The 19112-nt window shown below is 45.7% G+C and overlaps 1 protein-coding gene and 1 pseudogene across 2 annotated transcripts in view; one reads left to right on the top strand and one right to left on the bottom strand.

The window, feature by feature from the left end:
* Window positions 1–8379, bottom strand: part of JAM3 (junctional adhesion molecule 3) — a 58589-nt gene extending 50210 nt beyond the window's left edge. Inside the window, exon 1 of one of the 2 annotated variants that reach the window (XM_033407035.2) lies at window positions 8270–8379. In XM_033407035.2, the coding sequence (XP_033262926.1) occupies window positions 8270–8318 (49 nt within the window). In that variant the 5' untranslated portion in view covers window positions 8319–8379. The remainder of the gene's footprint in view (window positions 1–8269) is intronic. The other variant, XM_049714321.1, reaches the window with a different exon arrangement.
* Window positions 8380–17014: 8635 nt separating this feature from the next.
* LOC101271052 (protein FAM162A-like) lies at window positions 17015–17653 on the top strand (annotated as a pseudogene).
* Window positions 17654–19112: the final 1459 nt, after the last annotated feature.

The raw sequence follows: 19112 nt of genomic DNA, 5'->3' as shown, positions 1-19112 counted from the left end.
TTTCTATGCACTGGGCTTTCAAAACCTTCAAATGAATTTTTAATTAACAAATAAAGTAATTCAATGAATCAGTTAAAAATTCTCTGGTATTCCCATAAAACCACTTCTTTGGATCTGAAATTCACACTGTGAGTTATCTAACAGGGGAAAGAAATGTGAATGTGTTGGTGGTAGGGGAAGAGAAATGCTGCTTAAATTACTTTCAAGCGACTTGGATTAAAACCAATATTATTTCCCCAAGGTCCCCAAATGAATCACGTGCAAAGCTGGGAAGTGGGTCCAGAGTTCCTGACACCCACGTGTGCTCCCTCCTCCACCCAGAAAAGGATCTGAGAGGCAGCAGACAGCGGAGCCTGGGATGGGTGGTCCCTCTCACCTCACCCTGTAGGCATCTGAATCTGAAAACCTGGAGAGCTCTTCACCTGTCCTGTTACCAGCAGAGTGGGGAGCTGCTGTCCCAGACACCTGTATAGTGTGGGACAGCAGTAATTCTCCAAATTTTAAGTTGCTGCGTCTCAAATGATCAATGCTCATTACTCTTCAGATAAACCCACCCAAGGATGGGGATAACGGCTGTGCAGTTGGGTATATATATGTCTTTATAACAGGACAGCCCCATCCTGACAGCAGTGATGCTTACTTAGCAAGACTCATTCAACCCCTTCCCCCAACCCTATCAGACCTTCGTGGGCGTATATGTGCTCTGAAAAAGCAGAGCCAATATTTTAACTTCATTTTATACTTGAAAAATGAAAACAAAAGCATTACCTTCAGAATATAAACTTTTAAAGGAAGGTGTGTGACCCTTAAGTTATATAGAAGGGGGCCTACGTTAGGTAAAGCCGAGGTTCTTGTTTCCAGCTCCAGCTGTGGGTTAGCTTCTCCAAAAGGCCTCGGCACTCCAACTCCGGAGAGCCCACGCAAGCAAACTGCAGTTTTTACTGCACCTCTGGGCTCTCGAGAAGGGGGCGATCTTTAACGCAGCAAGTAAAATAGCTGTAGGCTGAACCCAGAAAATAATAGGATGGGTGGGGCATGACCCTGAGGGTCATTAGGGAGACTGCGCCAATGGGCCAGCAGGAAGGCAGAGCTGAGCCTGAGACTTCCCAACCCTGCCAGGCCCTGAAAGCCATCCCAGATGACCATGTCTCTCACACAAAGCGTCCCCAGATCTGCACAGATTGCGATCAACCAAACGTCATTTACGAGTAAAGAAAAACAAGTCACTGCAAGCAAGAGTCATAAGAAACAATAAACATTAGATTTAGACCCCCAAGAACGTCAGATATTTGAAGTCTCACATGCAGAATATAAAACAGCTGTACGTGAAATGTTTAAAAATAAAAAAGTAAGGGCTTCCCTGGTGGCGCAGTGGAGAACCCACCTGCCAATGCAGGGGACACGGGTTCGAGCCCTGGTCCAGGAAGATCCCTCATGCCGTGAACAACTAAGCCCGTGCACCGCAACTACTGAGCCTGTGCTCTAGAGCCTGTGAGCCTCAACTACTGAAGCCCGCAAGCCACAACTACTGAAGCCTGCACGCCTAGAGCCCATGCTCCACAAGAGAAGCACCACAATGAGAAGCCTGTGCACCACAACGAAGAGTAGCCCCCGCTCGCCACAACCAGAGAAAGCCTGTGCGAAGCAAAGAAGACCCAACGCAGCCAAAAATTAATAAATAAAATAATAAAATTTATTTTTTAAAAAATAAATAAAATTAAAAAGGAGTGAAAATGAGCAGGCAAAAGAAACCCAGATTATAAAAAGAATCAAGTAAACTTTTAGAAATGAATATAATGGGTTAAAAAAAAAAACTTCATACATTGGTTAAATAACAGATTAGACATGGCTGGCAAAAGAAACAATTGTAAAACAAAACTAAATAAATAACCCAGAACAGCACAAAGAAAGAAGAACATGAAATTACAACAGAAAGGTTAACAGTCTTGGAAGATGGAAGACTGAATATATCTAATCAGAGTTCCAAAAGGAAAGAGTTACGAAAATAGAAGCTGGGCAGTATTTGAACTCACACTACCTGAGAATTCTCCAGAAAGATATAATGTCACAGATACACAAAGTATAACAAATTAACAAGTAGAATAATAAAAAGAAATGCACCCTAGACACACATAGTAACATTTCAGAACGCCAAAGAGAAGACAAGATCTTTAAAGTGGCTGGAGAAAGACAGGCTGATGACGTGACGGCAGGTTTCACAACAGGAACGATGGAAACCAGAAAGCATCCGTGTAATGGGGCCCAGGCTCCAAGTCAAAATAACTGTCAACCTAAAATTACATACCCAGTAAATCTATACTTCAAGAACAAGATGAAAATAAAGATATTTTCGGATATAAACAAAAATGAATTCAACATCAATAGACCTACCCTAAAGGGAGTGACTGTGAACTATTCTAGAAGCTTCCTAACTGACCTACCCTCTCCCGCCATCTTGAATATAGTATCAGTCCAACACATGTAAAATCATTTGATCAGATCACTTCCTGCTTCAAACTGCCACATGAATTTCTAGAACCTACATAATTAGGTCCATGACCATCTATCTGGCTCCTCAACTTACCAGCTGTGACCTGGGCCAGGTAACTAACCTGCCTGAGCCTCAGGTTCAGCACCTGCAACGTGAGCCCTATAGGGACTGACCGCTGACATGGGCTAAGACCCCCGTAACGTAGCGCTCTCCGCAGTGCCTGGCAGCTGTTACTAGTTATCATTATGATAACTCATTGGTCCCAAAATACAACATATGCATTCCCAACGCCACGCCTTTGCTCACGGTATTTCCTCCACTTCACTGGCCCCTAACACGTCCATTCCCCAAAAATCTGCACTAAGTCAACCAAATTACTGCCAAAAGTCCAGCTGCTTCTTGAAATTTTCCTCTACCAGGCCAGCCCAAAGTAAGTGCTCTCACTTCTAAACACGTAAAACATTTACCCAAAGCGCTACTCTGTTCATTAACTACCTAAACTGTGTGATGTTTCTGGTCTGGGGAAGCGCTTATCTCAGCTGTCCCTGTTCTGCCTGTGGAAAGCTCTACTGCCATGAAAACGGAGATTTTTGCCTAATAACGGTGGATTGGCTGATTGAGCTCCAGGGCCCTGGTAGAGACACTTTAGAGGAAAAACATGGCACCAAATTTAAAAAAAAAAAGAAAAAAGGAAAGAAAAGGCAGTTGTCTTAGGATGTGCTGCATTCCTTGTAATCCTCCAGACAGCTGCACTTCATTCTAAAGACGTCAAATATTTTCCTTAGAGAAAGACATCCCACGAGGAAGTCCTGGTGGGCAGGAAGAAGTGATAAGGGAACTTCAGCTGTCAGCTTACTTCAGGAAACATCTTTCAGAGTCTGTTTCCCAAGGAAGTCAATTTGGCCTGGTATTTGTATCACCCAAGACAAAGAAAACAGTCCCCCAGGAGCTGCCCGGCTGGCACGAACGAGGGGTCCAGTAAACACGGGCTGATGCCGAAAAGGCAGAGCAAAGCAGCTACTCAGATGATTCCGTTTGTTTGTTCAAAAAAAGGAAGAGGCAGGTATTCTCATCAACCCTCTTTCAGTTTTCCAGCTAAGCACTTGCTGAGGATGCCACAGCTGGCTGCCCAACCCAGGAGCCAGGAACAGCAAATCTCTCAAATGGGTCACAAAGAATGCGTGATCAAACCCAACTTCAAGGCTGCCCGTCCTTCTTGCACTGCAGCTGACATTAATTCAGGAGCTAGAAAAAGCCACAATCACATGCTATCACTTTTAACTAAGTTTTCCCACTTTAAAAGAAAATCTTTACTAAGTGTCAAATTTAAAATTCCACTATTTTGTCTAGGAGGCCCCCAAAATGCAATTGTTTTCATTATATTAAAAAAATCCTTATCAAAGAAAACTTGGGGGAAAAAAACCCAAAAGAATCAGTCAGAAAAACAGGAGAAGAGTAGAAAACAATCAGCCATAAGACCTGATGGTCCAGTGGTTAGGACTCTGCGCTTCCACTGCAGGGGGCACAGGTTCGATCCCTGTTCGGGGAACTAAGATCCCACGTGCTGCACAGCACAGCCAAAGTAAATAAATAATATATATATATTTTAAATCAGCCATAAGACCTGCTACTCAAAGACAGCACCTATCAACATTTTGGTTCACTATCTTCCAGATGTTTTTCCTCTAAGGAAAAGATGTTTTGTGTAATTGGAATCCTATGGTGTATGACTGTGTTACTTAAATGACTCCACAAGCATTTCCCCATGTTTTTCTTCTTTATAACCTCATGTAACTACATAGAGTAGATGAGAGAAAGAAGATGTTTAAAGTAAACCAAGTGAAGAAATGCCATTCTCGTTCTTCCACAAAAATTCCTGTTTTTACTGTAGTAAAAACCAAGCATTTCCAAAAGTTTCTGGGGTCACTGGAGATAAGATACATAAAAAAATGCTTGGACGCATAGGAAGTGTTTAAGAAATGTCAACTGACTTTCAAGTGACAAAGGCAATATTTACTATAGTCCCTGGAAAGATACAAAAGAAATTAAATTCAGCCTCTGTTCCCAATGGATTTTTAATAACACTGAGAAGATAAAATGCATTTACACCCAACAACTAAAGTGCAACATAACTCGGCATGCAATAATCCTGGCTCTTCAAGGGCTTGGGATGCCTTATCCCTTTCTGCACCCCTAGCATGAAGGACATATTACAGATACTCAGTAAATGTCTGTTGTACTGAACAGAACTACAAACTACAAGCTACGCTTCAGAGACAGTAAAGATCACTGTGAGCTGAGGTTAAGCTGGGCAAAGCAGACAACGTGAACATGGCAGAACTTGATTTGAGCAATATTTTGCAGAAAGAAAGCTGAACCATAGAAGCCTTGGGATGCTGTGAAAATGAAAGACGGCATAAGAAAAAAATGTTTGTATAGTCCTAATCTATTAACGAGTTAGATGTTTCTACACAAACAGCTTTGAAACCTCAGCTGTACATACTAACTACTCATGGGAAAAATAATATATATATAATACATAGTAGATATTACTTAAAAACAAAGAAAACACACCAACACAAAGTACTACAGCATTCCTAGACATCAGAAACAAGGGCTAATTCTCAGGAAGCTTTGTGTGTGTCATGACGTGGGAAAAGGCAGAAGATTAAGGCCTTAGATCTCCACATATAGAACCACAGTGGATACTGTCCTTACTAAACTAGGTGTAAAAGAATGTGCTTACCAAAACTTTCTTTCAGGAACCCTTTTGACTCCACTGAAGCTATCTGCATGTACTGTGAGCATCCGGGGGTAAACACAGGAGATGTGAAATCGGCTTCAGCCCTAACAGCATCACATTCACCACCTGATTATACACTTGTCTTAAAGAGAATCCAGTGTCATGACTAGGGTATCACTTAGCAGACTCCATACATCCTGACTTCATCCAGACACAAATTTTCCTTTGTTTTACTCCACTTGTGCTTGTGAAAAAATGCAAAGAATTTATGGAGAAGGAATTTGCTAAGATTACATCGCTAACAGCTGCTGGCTGGATTGTACTAAATCGACAGCCTCTCCGGTCACATTATATGGCCATCTCAGAAAGTGGGCTATTAATACAAACCTGGTTTCTTTCAAAAGAATTGATTGAAGCCTACCCCGCCAGGCTGCCTTAAGAGCAAGTTTCCCAGAGCTTGGGGTTGGGTGTGTGAACATTCTGTCTGTATGTACCGCTGCAATTACTTGTGATTAAGAATCTCTAATAGCTGCCCATTCAGTCTCCTCAGCCTGAAGCACTCAGAACAAATGCCTTCAACAGGCCCTTCAGGAATGAACAGCTGATCTGTAGCAGTGCATGCTTCAGGGCAGGTGGTCCTTGTTTTTCTGAACACACACATGCACATGCATGTCTGATAACGCTTATATCAGTCAGATATAATTAATTCAAAAGACTGAAAACAACACAAAATAGGTCATTTAAAAATGTTTCAGAGGTCCAAACATATGCAAATGGAAAATTTACAATTTTTTTCAAAAATTTCCTGGAAATTATGATTTTCAGATTTTGCTAAACTTTCACAAATTGTCTTACCCCAAGAATACACAAACTGTAACTGTTTTAACTCTAAATGAAGCACTTCTCTAGGACATCAAGATTTGGAAACCCGACAATAATTACCACATAATCATTCAAAAAAGACATGTGGTATATAACATTTGCAAAGATGAATTGCACCTGTCACCAATTCAACAAAAGAATACTTTATCTACAAACCACGCAGCGTTGAACATTTAAAAATCTGGTTAAAATGATCCATAACAAGAACTCCATGTCAAACAGAATAGTACAAGTAACCAAAAAAATGGATTAACACAAATGGTTGATTTCCACATCTGAAACACATGGGATGTCACCCTGAGCAAGTTACTGAATCTCTCCGTACTTGTTTCTTAGTCCACAAAATGGGCAAAATGATACTAACAACCTTTTAGAGTTATCAATATTAAATTAATACATATTAAATTTTTATAACAGAGCCTGGCAAAGGGTAGCTAATAAAGAATGTTTGTATTATATCAGGAACCAGATTTTTTTTAAAATGCGAACACGCATAAATAATAGCAATTGAAAAGTGTAATCATGAAAATAAAAGAGACACAGCTGTGATGCCCTGTGACCGAATACAGTTTTCAAGATATTACTGTATATTTAGAGCATAAGCAAATAACAGAAAAGAGCTCCCTACTAAAAATGATAGCTACATCCCTTCAAAGTGTATTAATACATCCTACCACCTCTATTCTTTGTCATTAGTGCTATTTTGCAAAACTGTGATTATCCCTCCTGTGTTCTACAGGTGAATACCAGTCCTTAGCGTTAAGAAAGGCACACAAGTAGCCCCTCCGGGATACCAAAATAAGAAGTTAATGGGGACTTTCCTGGCGGTCCAGTGGTTAAAAAAAAATTAAATTAAAAAGAATTTTTTTTAAAATAAGTTAAGGGGATGTGAAGGCCTTTAGCATCCACTAGTTTTACTAACAAACCACCAACTTGAAACTCATTCCTGAACTAAACTGCCAAATGTTTCTGCGATAAAAACTGCAAACTCTCATGTGAACAGATCTTCTCAATAGGGAGTTGTTCCAGTCTGTGAATAGGACACTGTCAGTGTGACCAACAAAGCCGGGAGGGGACATTCCTGACACCCCTGTCCCCTGGCTAGCCTTTGATCATTCATCTCTCCCAACCACACGTTTGTGGAAACCACTTTCAAGCACAGCATAGGGACAACATCTACTCCCTGAACTTCGCCCTCATCACAGAGCCCTGCTCCCCGGCTTCTGCCCGGACCCTCACTGTTCACGCCACCCCCGAGGACCACCCCCCAATGAGCCTCCAACACAGGAGGCTTTGTTTTCCTAGTACGCCGCCCACCCCACCCCCAAACAGTCACTTGGGGCTTCGCTGTGTACACTCTGGCAAACATCACGGGATGACGATGGCAACTAAGCAGATCACAGACCGACCCGAGAACGGGGGGAAACTGCTGATGCCCCAGGCGAGGCTGGCGCGGCGCTCGGGACCCCGGGTCTGAGTGTCCCTTGCTCCCGGGGGCAGACTTCGGGCTCAGTGCTCTCTCTGGACTCCGCTCTGAGGACTACGTGGGACCGCGGTCTCGAGCGCCTAGCGCGCGCCCACGGCCCCCAGCGTGTGGTGTCGCCGTCCGGCTGCCCGGGGCCTCCAGCCGGGGGTTGGGGGGGTTGGGGGTGGGCTGGGGGGAGGAAGGACAGACCAACGCCCCGTCCGCGCCGCCCCCGGGCCACTCCAGGGCGGGCTGCAGGGCTGGGCGCCGGCGGGACAAAGGGGACCGGGAACGGGTCGGCTTTGTTCGAGGAGTGATGGAGCGCAGGGCCACGGGCCCCGGGCCGGACCCCGCACCCCGGGACGCCCTGCACCCAGATCCCCAGACCGCCAGGATTCCCTACCTCTGGGACCCCCGACGCCCGCACCTCTTCCCCGGCCCGCACCTCCTACCCCGACCCGGGGCCCGCACCTCTGGGGCCCCCGCACCTTCGGGGCCGCTCCCCGCCCCTCCCGGACCCCGGGACCCCCACATCCCTGACCCCGTACATGGACCGGACCCCCGCATCCCCGGGATTCCCCTCCCTGAACCCAGGACCCCCCGCACCGCCCACCCCCGGGCCCCCGCGCCCGCCCCCCACTCCGCCCGGACCCCTCCGGCCGCGCCCGGCGGAGGCCCGCATACTCACCCCGCAGGAGCAGCAGCAGGGCGAGCGCGGGCCGCCGCCTCAGCGCCATGTCGAGAGCAGCTGAGGGGCCGAGGGCCCGCTCCCGGCGCAGGCGCCCTGCCCGCGGCCCTGCGCCCGCCCCGGTCACCATAGCGACCACGGCGGCGCGCCGTCGCCATGGTGCACGGGAAGCCCGAGACGAGTCTGGTTGCTATGGAGGCAGGGATGCTCTGGACCGGGATACCGGGGTCTCTTTCAAAGAATTTGGTGGAAGAAGGTGAAGGAGCGCGTTCAAGAGTGGGCGGGGTTAATTTCCATATCTATAAAATGAATCCATCACTACAGATCCGGGAAGGAACGCTCCATTAAAATTTGAGAAATGAAGTGCTTCTTATTTTACAAATAAGGATGGAGCCCAGTTACTGTGGAAGCATTATTGCCTGCGCCTCTTTTGGGGCCCAGACTGTAAATGTGATGAGAGGGGAAAGCGCTGAAATCTGTATAAAACATAAGCAAGACGTGCATTATACAGTACATAAAAGTGATGTATTTCTAAAATAAACATAATCCTTCGTTTCTGTGTTAGATCAAAAGCATGATGGTATACAAAATAGTTTGTTATGCAGAAAAGCGAGATAATTCTTTGCTCTGATTTCTGAATATTGGGAAATGTTAAGGTTAGGGAGGAAAAATGGAACAGAATCTTTTGAGGACCAACACACAAAATGAAAAGGATTAAACATACTGGAAATTGGACTCAAGGATGCAGGAGATCTTGATACATTTAATACTGTGGGAAATTCTTTTATTATTTATTTATTTGGCTGCGTGGGGTCTTAGTAACAGCACACAGGATCTTTGTTGCTGCGTATGGGATCTTTAGTTGCGGCATGTGGGATCTAGTTCCCTGACCAGGGATCGAACCCGGGCCTCCTGCATTGGGAGCTCTGAGTCTTAACCACTGGACCACCAGGGAAGTCCCACTGTGGGAAATTCTTGAAATAGCTTGTTTTACATCCAACGTAGAAAGTACATCCCTAATGCTCCAGGAAGCAACAGAGTCAAAACAGAATTCTCAGTATAGTTATTAGTAAAATATGACAGAGTTTCTTTCCAATGACTAATATTTTTTAATGTTTAACTTAGGGACTTCATTTTTCATACAGTCACCCTAGGTTTTTTTTGTTTGTTTGTGGTACGCGGGCCTCTCACTGTTGTGGCCTCTCCCGTTGCAGAGCACAGGCTCTGGACGTGCAGGCTCAGCGGCCATGGCTCATGGGCCCAGCTGCTCCGCGGCATGTGGGATCTTCCCGGACCGGGGCACGAACCCGCGTCCCCTGCATCGGTTTTACAAAAGTAGAATTTTGTAAGTGTGTATATATGTATATATATACAGGGACTTCCCTGGTGGCACAGTGATTAAGAATCCGCCTGCCAGTGCAGGGGACACGGGTTCAAGTCCTGGCCCGGGAAGATCCCACATGCCGCGGAGCAACTAAGCCTGTGCGCCACAACTACTGAGCCCGCACTCTAGAGCCCGTGCTCTGCAACAAGAAAAGCCACTGCAATGAGAAGCCCGCGCACTGCAATGAAGAGTAGCCCTCGCTGGACACAGCTAGAGAAAGCCCACGCACAGAAATGAAGACCCAATGCAGCCAAAAATTAATTAATTAATTAAAAAAATAAGTATGTATACACATATATAACTTACTATACTAAATTATGAATGCCAAGAGACATGAAATAGATTGACGTTGTTGACAAGGATATGCTTCAACTGTCATCACTATATGATCTTCTTTATGTCTTTGTAACTGCTCACACTTTTGTAAGTGTGAATTAATTACATTCCTCCAAATCTCATAAAGACAGAATAAAAATATTGAAATAACTCCATCACCTATTGTGTTTCTATTGTCTTCCTTTACTAAACCTTCTTTCTGCTCTAGTTTACCATGTTCCCAAGCCACAAGTAAAAATTATTTTATGGTGATGGTCTGTCCCATCACTAAACACAATAGAGAAATTAAAAACAGTAGAATTCTACTTAGGCTCATTGACTTTCCTTCTGCTCTCTCTTTGCTCTGCCATTCCCTTTAGCTCCCTTTATATGCTCCCTTTATATTCCCTTTATATGCTCAGGCATGTTTGCCATTGTGGTGACCTGGGAAATATGAGGTGGTGTCTGATTGTGGAAAGAGCAGTTTTCAGTATCAGTGCCTCTTTTCTCCTGCTGAATTTCCCGTGTTTGCATTGTGAAATTGTTCTGTCTGTTAAATGGTCTTTTCCGCGAGGGAATCTTTTGAAACTCAGAACGAGATCACAGAGAAAGGCTCCATGAATATTCTATATGGAGCAGAGGTTCCTATGAGAGTGAATGCAGGTGCTTCGTTGTAAAACACTGATTTTCCTCCACAGATGGAGTACACATGTCATGACTAGTGGCTGAGACAGGATCCTGGAATGGAGCCTAACTAGTGACATGGTAGGAGGCACTTGACTGTCAAGTGATCTGCTCCTCCTTATGATTTCACTGTTCTCTGGAGAGCTCTGGCCCTGTGCAGAAAGGCAGCAGAGCCCTGGACGTATTCAGTGAGCAAGGCTGTGGAGTCTGTGCTTCTATCACCACATTATCCAACTAACTACGCTTGTTTCTAATGGTGGCTTACTAAGGAGAGATACATGTCTTAAAAGAGCTCAGGGAACTAAATATATTTGTGCTAAACTTGAACAAAAGCATTTGCAATGCTTTTCAAACCAACACAAAGCGCAAATCAAGTAGCAAACGGGGAGCTGAATTTTCCTTCGAGACTTGAAATCAAGCAGGATCCTGTGGGGTACCCCTAGGTACAAAAGCCTTTCCGTGTCCCCCATTTCTTATTTGTAGTGTTGACTGAAAAAAAATGCACAACCTAAAAGTTGACAATTGGGTTTCATTTGGTGGACTTGCTGAGGACTTAAGCCTGGGTGGCAGCCTCTCCGATAGCTCTGAGGCACTGCTCCAAAGAGGTGAGGGAAGAGCCAGGATATTATCATAGGAATTTTTGCAACAAAAACCACATGGTCAGAACAGCCAGAGATTACTCTTAATTAAAGAAAAACCAGACATCTCAAATTAATGAATTAAGTGCTTTTCTACATATAGGAAGATGCAAGAGTCTGGACTTATTGAAATCATTCCTTTGATATGCTCCTTAACTATCTAGGGCCAGTATCCTGTTTTTCTCCCTCCTGAGTCCCTTCAGGGTATACAGTTGGGGGCGGCTGCAGTGGCTGAGGGCTTGACGGCCGAAACATCCTTTGTTTACTGATATGGCGGGCCGACACTCTTCGTCTACAGCAGGGAAAAGGCTTCAGCCTCCTAGACCTTCCCTGTGTTCCAAAGGACAGATGCAAATGGTTACTAATTAGAGAAGGGGGGCTGCAGAGACAAGGGAGGAGCAGCTGAGAAACCATAGTGCTTCCATAAAGAGGGGTCCTGTTTCCTCCTTAAGGGATTTACATAACAATATGTCTTTGAGTTCTTCAGCAGGAACCAGGGCCCCCACCAGGTGGAGGATGGTAATTTCAGGCTGAGCACAAGATTCCTGGGGCACTGCCCTGTTAAGTCCCCACCAACCAAACAGAAGGAAGTCACACACCTTGAAGCCCTCACCCCCAATTTGGCCTTTAAAAACTGTTCCCCAAAAACCACCTGGGAGTATGGGGGTTTTGAGCATGAGCCACCCATTCTCCTTGCGTGGCCCTGCAATAAACCTTTCTCTGCTCCAAACTTCAATGTTTCTGTTTGTTTGGCCTCACTGTGCGTCGAGCACACGAACTTGGGTTCAAAAAAAACTCACCTCCAAACAGACTGGAGAGATGCTGGAAGCAACATGGGGGGACATGGGCTCTGGAGTCTGAAGGACAATGTTTCCAATTCTTGGTTTTTGTAAACTTGGGAAAGTTGCTTAACTTCTCTAAGCCTTGGATTCCTTGTCTGTAAAATAGGGATAACAATACCCACCTCAAATGGTCATTTTGAAGATCATGTGAGATAAAGATTTGGAGCATACCAGGTGCTCAATACATGTTTGTTGCCTGGACCCCTTCCCTTTCCTACTATTTTGGTTCAGATTGGGCAAAATGGTATAACAGTCCTGGAAAGTCTTGATAAAGAAAAGAAACTTAAGTCTGAAGATGGGTCAGAAGGAATGAGAAGCAGAGAGGGAGATTTACATCAAAGTGTGTTTATTCTTTTTGTTTTGATGCCGAATTCAGCCTCTGTACCCCAACACTGAATTAAATCTCAGAGACAGAGCTTTGGGTGAAGTAGAAAAGCATAGCTTTATTGCCTTGCCAGGCAAAGGGGGCCACAGTGCGCTAATGCCCTCAAAACTGTGTGTCCCAACCTGGAGCGGGTAGTGAGGAGTTTTATAGTAATGGTTGAAACAGGAGGGTGTGATCAGCTGGTGGACATTCTTCTGCAATCAGAAGAATTGGTGGTGAGGTAATCAGGGGTCAACGTCATCAACCTGGCTCCAACTGGTCTGGGGTCTACGTGCTTGTGGGCAGCATACAGTTAACTTCTCCCACCTGGTGGGAGTTTCAGTCTCTGCAAAACAGCTCAAAGACATTGTTATGTGCATCCCCTGAGGGGGCACCAGGACCCTGCCTCAAGGCTGCACTATTGTCTCCTGACTGCTCCTCCCTTGTCTCTGCATCCCCTCCCTTCCCTGATTAGCATCTGTTTGAACCTGCCCTTTGGAACTCTGGGAAGGTCTTGGAGGCTGAATGAAGCCTATTTCCTGCAAACAAGAAATGGGGAACACAGAAAGACTTTTGTGCCCTGAAGGCCCACAGGGTCCTGCTCAGTTTCAGTGTGACTAACTTCTGAAAAAGTAACAGGACTGTGCTTCTGCTCCTTTGCTGTGCATTCTACACCAGAGCAACCACCTGAAGTCAGCCTCCGGGAAGGAGAGAGCAGGATCCACTGACAGGGAAGTCACTGACCCCAGAGCCTCCCAGTAAGCACGCCCCCTGGGTTGATCCAAGGTTCTGTGGCTCCAGGTTCCCTCTCGTCAAGTCCCAACTTCTTGCAGTATTTCCAACTCTGTTCTCGCATATTTGCCTCGTCTACCATCTTCTCTTTCTCTTCAATGTCTTTCCTTCATTTTTTTTTGAATAGAAGGACACGTCTCCATAACCTGAGGAAACAGTATGTGGACTGAAAACAAACGCACAACCTGGAAGTTGAAAGTTATGTTTTATTCGAGACCTTACTGAGGTTAGCAGCTGGGGAGACAGCCTCGCAGATAGCTCTGAGGGACTGCTCCAAAGAGGTAGGGGAGAGCCAGGATGTAGAGAAGTTTTTGCTGAAAAAAAATCACATGTAGTCAAACATCAAAAGATGACTGCTAATCACAAAAATAAACAGACATCTCAAATTAATGACTTTAGTGCTTTTCTATGTATGGGAGGATGCAAGAGTCTGGGCTCATTGAAATCAGTCCTTTGATGTGCACCTTAACTAGGGCCTGTATCCTTTTTTCCTCCATCCTGAGTTCCTCTCAGGGCTCACAGCAGGGTGGGCTGCAGCGTCTGATGGCTTGCTGGTGGGCAGCATTCATTGTTTACCAGAATGGCAGGCAGCATTCTTTGTTTACTGAAATGGCAGGCAACAATTTTTTTGTGTGCAAGTAGCAGACATCCCCTTTAACGATAGAGTAGGGGGTCCCCAGAGAGAGAGAACCAGGCATGGCTTTCTAGACATAAGAGAAGGCATTTCTGGCCTGAGCCATTTTGTGATCGAATCTTGGCCACAGCGCTTGCCCTTGAACAGGTCTCAGTAATCAATGCTCTCAGAGAAGTAAGGGAATGTGGGAACACAGGAAAAGCAGTCAAGAAACAACAGCTCAGAAGTAGAACAGAGTCCCATTTCCTCTTCAAGGGCTACATATAACATGGGATCCAGTCTCTGAGTTCTGCAGGAACTAAGGCCCCCACCCAGCAGGAGGACGGAGCAGTGATGTGGACCCTCAAGTGTGGACTCTGTTGACCTTTGCCCCAATTCTATGCTGAGTTTGCCTCTGCTCAAGCCCCTTCATGAAGATGCATGTGACCCTAGGGTAAAACTTCCCCAGTTTTGCTCTTCGGGGAGACACTGCTTCGGGGAAGATCCCCTGTGTTCTCCTCACTTGCTGCCAGTAATGAATCCTCCCTTCTCCCACTCTCTGGCTTGGTTGTGTCTTCTGGCTCCACACCCACCAAGAGGTGAACCCCATTTTTCTGGGGGTACCAACCAGACATGCTGCTTATGCTGGATTAAGAAGCAAAGTGCACTTTGATTTATTTGCACGTTCCTCTCCTTTGTAGGGGTTCACTTGAAAAAGGTCATATTAATGCTAAAGTTTGGGCTTACAGTGGCTTCCTAGAGAGAAACTTTTTTAAGAAGTGATTGAGCAGGCCTTACACGTTTCACCCGAAGGAGGCTCTGTGCCATGTGCTAGAGTGTGTCAGTGTGTGTGTGCGTTTAAGTAAAGATATCATACATGCTGTGGGTGAAAGAAAGAGCCCCTCCCCTCTGCCCAGGGTCAGCATCAGTCAGGGCCTCTTTATTCACCGGGGTACAGGCAGCCATGGTACCACCAACAGGGATGGACAGCAACATGGCCACGAGGAAGCCTGACATAGGAGGTGCTTCTCCCGGGCTGAGAGCCCTAAGAATTAGGAACCCCAGCTCCCTGTCGGGGTGTCAGCCTCAGCACCTTCTCTGAGAAAGCAGAGAAACAGGGCTTGGCTGAGTGCCAGGATGCCAGGGAAGAGGGGTCAGGGATGCTGGTAAACAACACCCCCCATCGCCTTCCAGAAGGACCTCTGCTGAGAGAGAAAACAGACCAGCTCTTTCTTTCCCTCCACTTGGTCTCAAGAACTTTTCCACTGACCTGGAGAAAAGTGAGAAACTTTTCCTAATCTATGCTCCAGGGCTGGGGACACGTGTGCGACCCGGTTGTCCTGAAGCAGAGCCAGGAGCACCTGTGGGGGTGAGAAGACGCAGGGCAGACAGGCACCTGCAGCCCGTGGTACTCCAGTCGTGTGCCTCCAGGATGCCCCAACCGATGTGTTTACAGACTGGAGATATTTTTACCCCAACCCTCCAATAAGAGCTGATTTTCTCTTCACACAAATGGTACGACGGAGTGTTTACTTCCTGGAGGCACCGGAGAGAGACCAGGGTGTCCTCTTCTGCTGCAGGAAGGCTGTCTGCCTTGGAGTCCCTCCGGGGGTCAACCCCTCCTCCAGGGTTTGGGGTTAGGGGAAGAGGCTTCTCCCTGCTCCTGCTATGATGTTTATCTTGGGGTCTCTGTCCACAGGGGCCAGACTCCAGCTGCTCAGCCTGGGGCCCGTCTGTCCCCTGCCTCAGTTAGGTACAGACTCCTGGATATACATTCAGTTAAATTTATTTATCGTGCCACTTAAAAGGTCAACATCTTTGCCTTCCTTTTTTACTTTAGTTATTAATATCTGGGAAAGTTTGGTTAAATATCAGGCTGTGATTGTGGATCTCTCATCATTGCGTTTCTATGTTTGCTACACGTGCACAGGTTCGGAGCACCGTGCCATCCCGAGGACAGCATGGGCCAAGCTTGTGGCTTTCACCCTCCTGGCTTCCACTCCTCCCCTCCCCCTCTGCCTCGGCCTCAACCAGGAAAATGCTGCCCTTGCCAGCCTCAGGCCTCAGCAGCCTCTCCCTGTCAAGTTCCCTGAAGCCTTAGCTGCTCTCCCAAGTAGGCCTGGTGAACATTTTCCTCCAAACAAACACAGTCCTCTCCATAAGTGAAATCATGGCAAACGATCACGTGATAGACACGCTTTCCAAGTCACGGCCTCCAGCTGGAGGACCACGGGTCAGTGCTGGCCTTGTGTCACGTCTTCTGAGGGCCTGCCACGTGGTGCTGGCTTGATGACCACATTAGAATGTTGAGAAACACATGCACATAGATGTCATAATAATGACATATGCTACAGAATCACCTGTAAAAGATTTTTCAGAATACAAGAATATCTTTGTGTTCGGAATGATTGAGGAAATCTTCCTGGAGATGTGGAGAGAGCTGTGTAACCTTTGATAATCACCTTCCATCATTTAACTATCCACCCGGCAAAGGCCATGCGTATTGTGTTTGTGCCTAGTACTGAGCGAAGAACCAGAAATAATATGGGCACAGTTTCCTTCTTCAAGGAGCCCACAGTCCGGTAGGAGAGAGAGGAGGAAAAATAATCATGCCCTAGGCATCAAGTAACTCACAGAATGAGCTACCATGGATCTCCACTGCTCTGTTCCATCACACAGGGAGAGTCTCAATAAAATAGGATCGAAAAATTAAAATGCATATTGAGTTCAAAATAAAGAAATCCGTAAGCAACAGAAACGAGGAAGGAATTTAAAGCCAAAATAGTAAGTCTGCAAACTGAAGCCATGGTAAAGCTAACGGGAGGAGGAGGGTGCAAAACCAGGGGAGCAGTTCATCACCACACCGGGCAAGGGGACGGGCCTTAGGACCCATGTGCAGCAGGACTCTGGATGGAAATCCCGGCTCCCTCAGGGGAATTTGGCTAGGAAAAATCTCCATCCATCATTTTCTGCCCTAGGCTCTGGGTAAGAAAAAGAAAACAGTTTCCTGTGAGAAACTCAAATTTCCAGGTGTGGGAAGCCCCGCCCCAGAGTCCTGCTTGGGTCTCTGTTCGAAGCGCTAGGCGACCTTGAGCTTACCTGGGCCACCGCCGGCCTTGGGGCACTGTGTTGGTCGGCGGAGTAGGCGGCCATGGGGAGCCTCCTTGGCCTGTGCCCGGCGGCTGGAATTTATTTTAGGTTCTGTGAAAGAGATGCTTTCTCATCTTTAAGGCTTACCAGAAACTCTGATTTGAAGAGAATAAATGGATTTTGCAACAAACTCCAGGAAAGTCCAAAGCCTCCAGCCCACACTTACGGCCACAGAGCGCCATTGCATAAGCCTACGGATTGGGAGAAGAAGATCCTAATATGGTCAGGTCGCTTCAAAAAGGAAGACGAAATCCCAGAGACTGTCTCGTTTGAGATGCTCGATGCTGCAAAGAACAAGGTCCGGGTGAAGATCGGCTACGTAATGATTGCCTAGACAGTGGCAGGATGCATCTTGAGGGTTACTGAGGGCAAGGAGGCTGCCAAAAGACACGAGTCTTTAACAAGCCTGAACCTAGAAAAGAAAGCTCGTCTGAGAGAAGAAGCTGCTGTGAAGGCCAAAACAGAGTAGCAGAGATATCCATGTTGGCTGGATTTGGAAAATCTAGAAACAATGTTGCAGTAACAGGCCTTATTAAAATGAATGTGGTATGAGTTCCCTAATTCTGCTCTAGAGCTACAAATAAATTTTCTTAAAGAAATAACTTGTCTATATTTTACGGCTTTGATCCAGGTTAAATGCAGCCTCAGCTTTTTTGAGAAAAATGAAAGAATGAAAAGTGAGACAACTTACTTGAACTTTAATATTAACTCTTCTTTAGAGAGTCAGGTCCCGTACCTTACTTTAATTCCCATTACCAAAGTGACATCTCCCCAGAAGCCAAATGGTTTCTAGTTCTGCATTTCCCTCTCTTCTGTGTCCTCATTTATGAAGAGAGAAGGAGGGCCAGCTGAGCACACTGCCCAGGTGCATGTTGGAGAGCTAACCTCCCCAAATACCCTGGTGTTTCTCGAGAGCCCTGGGAAGCAGCCAGACGACACTATGCCTTTGTCAGGCGTGCTGGTAGACAGAGGCTTTTCAGAGAACAGTCTTTGAAAAAGTCCCGGCAAGGTGATGATGGAGGTCTGGCCACAAGACTCTGAGGATTTTGAAATCCCAGCGCTGTGGAGTTGCTTGGGACCCGCACAGTCACCTCTTCTGCTCCATGGCTTACAATCCCCAACCGGTCCTTTTCCTTCTGCCTTTACACTAAATTTCTCAGTTATGAAAATCTATCAAATGCATTTTCTTATTGAATTAGTGTTGAAAACTAAGCATTTGCATCTGCTGTGTATCTTACTTACAGTGCGACGAGGGTGCCAGGTTGTCTCACATTTACGTATGGATGCCGGTTTCCATTTAAGTATTTCATTTATTCTCACGTGCTTCAAGAGTATTAACGGGTGGCAGGTCCGCATACACATCCCAACCTAATGGTTCTCTTCGGAGGGTTATAGCAGATTAAAAAGCAATATATGCAGCTGTTTGGGAATTTGGTTTAATAAAATACTCAGTAAAATGTAGTGCACCACTCTACCTACAGCGTCATAATCTGTCTGATGACGTTAATTGTGTCTGTCTACATACCTTACAGTACTTTAACCTTAGCTTCATCTTAGATATCAAGCTCTTTGATTTTTATCACTTGCAAATTTATCATCAGAAAGCATTGCTTTGTATACATTTTAGCCGATTAGTTTGTGTTGATTATTTTGGAACACTTGTTACATCTTATCTAAATACGGGTTTTAAATATGGGTAAAATCTATTGTACTTCTTTTTAAAAGTGTATCACCTTTCTTCATAGAACAATACCATTTTTAACTTCTAAAGAAGCATTTTAAAGTGTTGTATCTTGGAGATATATTGTACTAAAATGTATGATTAAGTCAAAGCTCAAAAAAAAAAAAGATTTCCAGGTGTGGGATGTGAACTTACACCATCTCCCAGGGTGTGGGAATCCCCAAACCCCAAAATTAATGTAAAACTTGTTCTCACAGTGGGGAAACCTCGGGGCAACCAGTTGAAGCAAACCAAGAACTCTTCCTGTAAAGGCCCCGCAGAATAAACAACCTGGCAAGGATGCTAGGCATGATTTACAAGCTCCGGAGAAGGCAGCTTGC

The sequence above is a fragment of the Orcinus orca genome, chromosome 8 (assembly GCF_937001465.1).
Source record: "Orcinus orca chromosome 8, mOrcOrc1.1, whole genome shotgun sequence".
Lineage (NCBI taxonomy): Eukaryota > Metazoa > Chordata > Mammalia > Artiodactyla > Delphinidae > Orcinus > Orcinus orca.
The sequence above is the reverse complement of the archived record's forward strand: the minus strand, read 5'-3'. Positions and strand labels throughout refer to the sequence as shown.